Source organism: Crassostrea angulata, chromosome 10 (assembly GCF_025612915.1).
Source record: "Crassostrea angulata isolate pt1a10 chromosome 10, ASM2561291v2, whole genome shotgun sequence".
Lineage (NCBI taxonomy): Eukaryota > Metazoa > Mollusca > Bivalvia > Ostreida > Ostreidae > Magallana > Magallana angulata.
The window spans coordinates 44,515,489-44,524,315 of record NC_069120.1 but is presented as its reverse complement, the minus strand read 5'-3'; the positions used below and the strand labels follow the sequence as shown (position 1 = coordinate 44,524,315).

Sequence of the window (8,827 nt, the reverse complement as noted above, 5' to 3'; positions counted from 1 at the left end):
ATTGGTGCAGTGAATGATAATGGTTCATTTATTAGCGGCGGAAGATGACGGCACTGAGGCTTGTTTTTCTACAGGACAGATAAGATTAAGAAGCAGACGTAGATGAAGGGGGAACAGGATTAAAACATCAGATCACGCGCTGTGTTTGATTGCGCAGTAAATGATGATATAAAATTATTAAGCATTTCTTTTTCGTTATATGTTGGGGGTTTTTTTTCACAGATAGCGATTTTCTTTAAATCGAAATTAAAACGGTGACAAAGATCGTTTTTAATCTGTTGACATATCAATACTTTTATTTTTTTCAAGGGGGGGGGGGGGTCCTTTGCAATTGTTTAAATTATATATATTGTTATGTTTTTCTTTTTTCGTGATTTGTATATTTGTTTACTATACCTCTTAGAATAAGGTGGGTAGAACATATGTAAAATTGGTTTAATATTAATCTTCCTGATGATTTTCTGTTCGTAAGATTAATTCACTATAAATCATCAAATAAAAGAAATCATATCTTTAAGTAAATATTTGCAATTATCATGCAAGCTTAAGGCATGCAGTATTTCTAATGGGACAAATTTTCTTCTACCACGTGTGATGTTTAATTGAATTGCTATACTATAGTATGTATCGTGATGTAAAGTACATGTACCTGAATTAAAATGGCTCTGAAGGATTAATTCGTTATTAAAGTGCTAAAACAGAGGAATTTATCAAAGGCCGAAAGTGGTGATTAGGGATAGCAAACGCAAACTTTTTGTCACAGTAAACATTTGGATTAGGCTAAAAAAAGGGGGCATGTAATCAAAACAGGCCATTATTAAATCTCACTTTTCCGCTTGTCAGCTTGTGGATCTTTCTGTATGCAAGAATATATTTTTGTTCTTTAAGTGGAATGGGACACTGAAAAAGAATGACTATGAAAGTTCGTCATATTTAAGTTATGATAAGTGGTTTTTTCAATCAATATTTAAACAATAGACCTTAAACATTATGAAATACATTTAAGAATTCGTGTAAGTAATTTAAAAAATAAAATAATGATGACAATAAACAATTGGTACCTTAAGTTTAATAAAAATGAGATTTTTAATTTGCTCCCTGGTTTAAGGAATGTATTGGAAACCTCTTCTTTGACTTCCGCATCACCAGCTTACACTCATTCAACTCTTCCTTTAGAAATATATATCCAAATTAAACACAAATCTATTTTTTAATTACATGTATTAGTAAAAGTAAACCAACAGAAACAGATGGAACCATATTCACAAGAGTTTGGACTTTGGGTAGCTGTGTCAAACAGCAATGTGACGTAGGTTTTTGGCCACTCGATCATGGTTCTTTAAAATCTATAAGAATATATATTATGGTTTGAGTAAAAAACCCAGAAATCATTTGTGTAAAATTGCTTAGTATCACACTGTCTATTCAGACATAAAGATAACATGTGTGGTGGGTTCTAATGCTACATTTATTAGTCCCCTACCGGTTTTCACCGGAGGGGACTATAGCTTTCATCTTATGTTTGGCTTTTGAGCAAAGACTATGCAATCTATGCATATTTAACTCATCATTAACTCGTCATTTTTTAACTTGTTTTGATGCAAAAAGTGGATACGTTTAGAAAAGAAAAGAAAAGAGAAGTAACTCCAACACTGAAAGTTACATGTACCAAAGGGGTCATGATAAATTTCATACTTACAAAAAGAGGAAATAAACTTCTGAACTAAGAACATGATGTGGGGTTCTTTTTTTTTGGGGGGGGGGGGGTGTTAAGTGGTTAATATATCGAGTCTAGCTGTGAACCGCATAGAGTGAGTTCGAATCCGCTAGGGGCTTTTGTATATAATTACTGAATTAAAAACTTTAAGGTGGATCGCTGCATTGTCACAACATGTCTGACATCCGATTAAAACTTTTGAAATGTATGTGGATTCCAATAAAAATTATACAAACTTCATTCAAGATTATTTGTTTTTCATTTCAAAGTTTTATAACATTTTACTTTCATTAGAATTATAAAGCAGAAATGTTTGAAAAATTGAGAAATAAGGGGTTATCTGGAACAAGGAGCAAGACTGATATTTTCAAAATTTTCTAGAAAGTAGAGTAATGTACTTTGGGGTCTTAAATTGTTGAGTGCTGGGCCTATTATTAGTAACAAATGCATGCAACAAAAATTTCCTACACTTATTTGGTGTAGAGATCCACCTTTAAGATAATATTTTTCAAATCTAAAATTGCATATTTTTCTCGCCTATTTGACTTGTATATTTTTGTGCATCGTGCTACCATTCAAAATCAAGTAATTTTATGATAATTTGAGAAACTATTTTAGGGTGTAGTGAACCATCTAAAACAAATTTTTAAAATGTTTATTTTAAAGATTTTAAAAAGGCCTTGATTTAAAAATTTAGTCAAATATATTGGAACAATTTGAACACAGAAATGTAAAAAAAAAAACACTTTTATATATGAATTGTACCAGGTTTTTTGTATTGTATTGTATTTGATTTTGTTAATTAAGATGCTTTTAATTTGTTCAGAATGAAGGTTAGCTGGTCATTGATGCTTACATGAGCGAAGACGTACCGTTTCATTTTGGTTTGGGGAGGGGAGGGGGGGGGGGGGTAATAATGGACTGTGTTTACTGCATGTCAATAATAGATAATACTAAACAAGGCTTAATATAAATAATGATATTAAAATTTTTAAGTTAAATTGCTACTCGATTATCTTAACTATGATATCGATGATGCTTTTGTTTTCCGGGGTTTTTTAAGTACACATTTCTTGAAATATGATTAAAAGGGTACTATAGCTCCGTTGAATAAAATCAATTAGAAGAATAAGTATTTTATAGATCAGGTAATGCAAGAGAAAATACATACACATGTACATATTTTAATTTTAAAATCATCAAATGAATCAAAGTTCGTTTTCAAACATAATCATTCTTTTGTCGACCTTAATATCTTCCCTTTATTGTTATACAATAAAACTATGTTGTACGAATAATTAACCAGAACAGGGACTCCTGTTTTTCCACGTAACACCCGGAAGTTAATGGATCGGGATCGGGTTTTTTTTTCTAAATTACCCACAAAGCAGTTCGGGCCACGTCGCATTCGCCATAGTTGTTGAAACGTGTAAACACACGGCCGGCGACTGACAGATACTCCGACAAAATGAACATTTTTAGGTTAATTGGGGACATGTCCCATTTATTAGCAATTATAATATTGCTAATTAAAATGTGGAAAACCCGTTCAGTTGCAGGTGAGTATAAATGTTTCAAGTAATGTTGGTCTAAAATTTAACATAAACCCTTTCCCGATCACTTATTAAATTGCCGCTTACGGCTTTGTGTGAAATCTTGAGTTCTTAATGACTGGAAATCGATTGTTAATTTTCTTAGCTTAGTGGGAATCATTGTTAAACTGCTTGCACATTTTTGCCTTTGCAGTCCATGTGTTTCGGGTGCAATCGAGTCTACTACGTGTTTATCACTGTTTACGTCTATAGTATTTAACTTCTCTCTTTTAAATTCAAAGTCGGCTGATATAATGATCTTTTATATATTTTAATTTCTAATTAGGGATGGAGGTGATACATGGAAATGCTCAATGCAATGTCACTGCTGAATCAGATATGATAATTGTCTTTTCCATATGTTATGCACTGCGGAAATAGTTGATATTATCAAGTTTTATCAGATGTGAAGATTAAGTGTTCGGATGCATGAATGAGCAACTGATGTTGTATGATCTTTCAAGACTAGCAATATAATGAATGACTATGATAACTTCGAAATGTCTTCCCAGCTCAGGTTCAATCACTAAATTTTTCTTTTTGTCCTATTACAGGAATATCAGGGAAGAGCCAGATTTTGTTTGCCTTAGTATTTACCACAAGATACCTAGATCTATTTACATCGTTTGTATCCATCTATAACACATGTATGAAGGTGTTTTTCATCTCTGCTTCATACTTTACCCTGTTCCTGATGTACCACAAGTTCAAGGCTACCTACGACAGCAACCACGATACTTTCCGCATTGAGTTCTTGGTCGTACCGGTCGGAGGTCTGGCTTTCCTTGTCAACCATGAGTTTGCTCCCCTTGAGGTATGGTATACTTAATTCAGTAAATACTGTTTAAAAAAAAGTTAATTCAATAACAAAGCTTACTTATATGAATTCAGCATTCTTGAAATATTACATTCATATTCATATCCCTTTGACATTGTAAAAAAAAATTTAACTACCAACTGAAGAAGTCTACAACTTCATTGATGCATGTACTACCAGCCAGGAGGTAATTTAACGATTTTTGGTTTAATGTTCCCCTAAACATTGTAGATTCTGTGGACATTCTCCATCTACCTGGAATCTGTGGCCATTCTTCCCCAGCTGTTCATGGTAAGCAAGACCGGCGAGGCGGAGACCATCACCAGCCACTACCTGTTCGCCCTGGGCTCCTACAGAGGGTTGTACCTCCTGAACTGGATCTACAGATACTACTTTGAAGGCTTCTTTGACCTCATCGCTGTCGTTGCTGGAGTTGTGCAGACCATCCTATACTGTGATTTCTTCTATTTGTATATTACCAAGGGTAGGTTGATTTCTTGTGAACAATAGCCAACCTTCTTTTTCCAGTGTCCTTTCACTTTCCTGTAAATGCTTCTCAATACACCTATACACCAAAATCAGTGTAAGGCGTGAAATGGATGCAGATAAAACTGTTTGTGCTTTTTGAAATAATGAATATGCATGCCCTCAAATACTTTCATTGCTTTGCAAACAGTACCTGTTTACACAAAATGACATGCTAAGTTCTTCTTAATAGTGCTGTTACTTAATTTGAAATCATACCCAACAAGGCTTATTTTGATCGGATATGACTTGAGGCCCAAATTTAACCATATAGATATACTTTAACAGTAATTATCAAACAAACACAAAAGTATTGAAGTGTAATAGGCATAGAGTTTGTATCTTTGTTAAGGTAAGTAAAGTACTTTTGTGACTTTCAGGAAAGGGCTCGCTTCTGTTTACAAATAATGAGATCGTATTCAAGGACTCGGCGCCCCTTTTGGAAGTGTAGAGCAGGTACTCACACCATTTCTTCTGTGTATAGATGATCGTGGTCCTTTGTGCATGATTTCAGATTTTTTATTCACTAAATTTTACAGTTGCTTACAAGGTAGCTTATCAAAATCTTCCAAGATGCACAAAGAAATCGTGTGATTATCTTCTATAATTTCATTTTCCAAGGAGTGTAGAATATGGTGTGGGAAAGAAGAAAGTACAGTTTCTTTCAATATTTGCCCTTAAATTCAAAAGTTGTTTAAATCTCATTAAAATACACATGTACCATCTTGAACATGTGTGTATATAAAGCACCAGGTTAAAAACTGTTATCTTGTTTCAAAAAATAATTATGACTTAGACATTTTGGCATATTTCTAAGATTTAGTAAAAAATGATGAAAAATGGCACATTTTCTTATAGTTTTTTGAAGAGGAAAATGTGTCCGCAGCCATGGCCCACAATGAAATTGATATATTTTATGTGATATCACATGATAAAGTTATAATATGAGTTTCATCGTGGGTGACGGCTGCGGGCATATTTTTCTATTCATGAAACCACTAAGGAACTTGTGTCTTCTGCTCAGTTTTATGAAAATTACGGGAAAATGCACTGTTTATGACGTCACAATTAACATTGTGAAAGTCTAATCACGTAACTATTTATAGATTCTTAATTTACAGGTATTTTTGTGTAAATAAACGATACATTTCAACTTTTTGTGATATTTTTTAAATTCACTCTAAAATAGGGCAAAATATGTCTGAAATTGTACCTAGTTCTTTCTTTTTAAATGTGGGAGCATTTTTATTTTTCCAGAGCTTTATGGTGTTATTTTAAATTATAGCTTTTTCTTCTTAAAACAAGCTTTTAAATTACTTCTTATGCTCGTAACTTTTAACAAGAATAAACATGATTAGAATGGTGGCCTCCCACATTGCTGATAATATACATCTACTACACTTATACATTGTATGCAGTTCTGTCCAGTTGGAAAAGCCTGCTTTTCCTAAAAATAAATTTCTGTATTTATAAAACAACTTTGAATTTACTTTCGTTTCTCATTTTTGTTTGTAAAAATTGGTAGTAAAATTGAATGATTCAATATGATGCATACTATTTAGTAATAAACTCAAAGAAACAATACATGCAAATCTCAAAATATTCACATTGTTTAATCTTTTCTTTTTCAGTGCTTAAAGGAAAGAAGATTTCATTACCAGCTTAAGTTATTTAGTGTGGGTTTTGGATAAAACAATTTTTTGAGTTTGTCTGTGTATGGGAGACAAATCGCCTGGACCGATTAAAATAGCAGTTTATGCCAAGTCTTCAACAAGAACTATCCCGTTCGGGTTTCATGCAAATGTGAATATTATATAGATACAAATTGGCAGTTACTGCACTAATGTATAGTTTGTGTATTGCATAGGTTTTCACGTATCATTTCAAGCATGCAAAAGTGTATGAGTGATGGTTTACAATGTTAAAATGCTCTATATAAAGTTTTCAGAGACTGTTAAAGTTGTGAAACACAGATTTTCCTATTTTCAGGAGAAATCCATAATGTCAGTCCACTACTAGTCAAAAGATTTTTTGTTGTAACAATTTCTTTTAAATTTAGATTTTTTAAAATAAGATAAGATTTTTCTCTTGTATAGGTGAAGGTTTTTCCATAACTTTTTTTTTTCTATTTTGGGGGTGCATTTTACTTTCTTTGAGTGAATATTGGTAAAATGATGTGTTAATTTGGAATTTTCATAACCCAATATGTGTTTATCACTCCCGAGGAATTTTATATTTGTATAGACTGGACATCTGTAACAAACAATTGATACATGTTTATACCTTGAATTGTCATGAGGCTGTTTCATTTAATTAATATTTATTGTTTCCTGTTGCTACAGAATGCTTAATTATATCTCTACTACATGAACTAAAATGCAAAAGTATTTTATTTTATAAAGAAATTTCTATAGTACATAAGTGTTTTGAGCAAATGTTTTTCTTGGTTGGAAATTACTTGTAGCATTGAATTATTGTAAATATCTATGGAAATTAAGTTATATTCAGTGTTACTAATAATGTTTGTCAGTTATCCAATGTGAAGACAGTGTTAAAAGATAAAGACAGCATAACATTTGGGCTTATGTTTGAAATATACAACTTGTCAAAAAACTAACATATATATATACATATATCAATCTGCACTAGACTTTATTTTGCCTGGTATAAATCACAAAATTCCATATGCATGCTGTCAAGGGTACCATATACCATGTAAAATATGTGTATCCAGAATAGATCATTGTAGAATGTCATTTTATATATTTATGTGTATAAGCTTCTTGCATTTAGAGAGCGTATGACAGAGTGGAGTGAGAATTCGCCATCAGTAACCATTGGATAGGAAGTGCTGTGTTTGTAAAACTGTCTTGTTCAAGTGTTCCGCGGTTTATTAGAACTGTATTGTTCTCTTTTAATTTTTTGTTTTATGAATGAAATGAAAATGGATAAAATTGGAGAAAAGAATGTTTTTGTTGTTTTATTTCTGAATTGGCATTAAGAAAGACTGTTATTTTAATTTATTCATGAATTGTCTGTATGGCATACCAAATCTTCCTTGGATTCATTTTAAAATTTTAAGCTACTTTAGTCTGTCCCAAGTTATTGTTTCTGTCACATTTGGACGATTTTTTTATAAAATACACATATCTGTGAAAAAAAGTGCAATTGAAATTGATGAAAGGAAAGATATACTAAATATCATCGACAGTGTCTTATTATTTTCACTCGGAGGGGGGAAAATTCAAAAGAAAGAAGAGATTTCTTGCACGCGTTGACCGGTATAATGGGAAATGTTTACATCCTTTTTGCATTTGAAAGTCGCTTGCAATATCTTGCACAGGTTTTTTTAACGTTATCATCTGGGGTACTTCCACAGTTTCGCAATGCAAAATCCGCATTGTGTATTGAAACCTGAAGTGGTAGAGGGGGCATTTCAAAACGGATAATCTGGACTTTTTTCATCTTAGTGGATGAATGTAGTTTGGACACAAAGGTATTTATGATGATCGAAAGAAAGCAAAGAGTGGTGGAAGCAGAAACTAGGCACAGAGTATACTGGTAGCTCTTTCTTAGCATTTCCTTAAAACTTAAATTAGCAAATCACTATTTTCAATAGTTCATTGAATAGGGAACTATATCTGCAGTCTTTGCCCACAATAAAATTAACATTATAACTTAATTGTGTGATTTCATGGGTCACAGCTGCTGACACATTTTCCTTCCTATTAAAAAAACATTAGAAAATCTGCAATTTTTTGTCACCTTTAAGTAAATCTTGGGAATATATGACATATTTTTAAAGTAATTATGTGTATTCCCTTTCGAAAATAGAATGCAAGTGCATAACTTTATTACATTGTCATATGAACATCTTTTTAATTTTAGGGCATACCGTATTTTGAAAAAGAAACTACTGTTTTCTTTGCAAATTGTTTTCTTGTATCTTTATACAAAACTTTTTAAGTAATGATACTTTTTTCATTGTAAAATTTGCAACTTTCTCCCAGCAAACATTTCCACATTTTAATGAAATATCTATAGTACTTGCATACTTTGATTATGCCCAACAGTATTCAATCAACCGATAATACTCTTAATATTTATGCAAATCCATTTGTGCCAAAAAATAAATCCTTGATGAAATGTATTGGACCATATATTCTAACAAAATTG

At 32.1% G+C, this 8,827-nt stretch overlaps 1 protein-coding gene across 2 annotated transcripts; it reads left to right on the top strand.

The window, feature by feature from the left end:
- The first annotated feature begins 3,107 nt into the window (after nucleotides 1–3,107).
- Nucleotides 3,108–7,618, top strand: LOC128166834 (ER lumen protein-retaining receptor 2). 2 transcript variants are annotated; one of them, XM_052832240.1, is made up of 5 exons: nucleotides 3,108–3,276; nucleotides 3,864–4,123; nucleotides 4,358–4,610; nucleotides 5,032–5,107; nucleotides 6,283–7,618. In XM_052832240.1, the coding sequence occupies exons 1-4, from the start codon at nucleotides 3,186–3,188 to the stop codon at nucleotides 5,100–5,102; spliced, it is 675 nt and encodes a 224-aa protein (XP_052688200.1). In that variant the 5' UTR covers nucleotides 3,108–3,185; the 3' UTR covers nucleotides 5,103–5,107; nucleotides 6,283–7,618. The 2 variants fall into 2 exon arrangements, with proteins under 2 accessions (XP_052688200.1, XP_052688201.1); XM_052832241.1 differs by lacking the exon at nucleotides 5,032–5,107 and having other exon boundaries at nucleotides 3,109–3,276.
- The last annotated feature ends 1,209 nt before the right edge of the window (nucleotides 7,619–8,827 follow it).

Excerpts from the sequence above, each read along its gene's own strand:
- LOC128166834 (XM_052832240.1), top strand. The coding sequence starts at position 3,186 with ATGAACATTTTTAGGTTAATTGGGGACATGTCCCATTTATTAGCAATT. Across the intron at positions 3,277-3,863 it reads GAAAACCCGTTCAGTTGCAG|GAATATCAGGGAAGAGCCAG; the intron begins GTGAGTATAAAT and ends GTCCTATTACAG. Across the intron at positions 4,124-4,357 it reads ATGAGTTTGCTCCCCTTGAG|ATTCTGTGGACATTCTCCAT; the intron begins GTATGGTATACT and ends TAAACATTGTAG.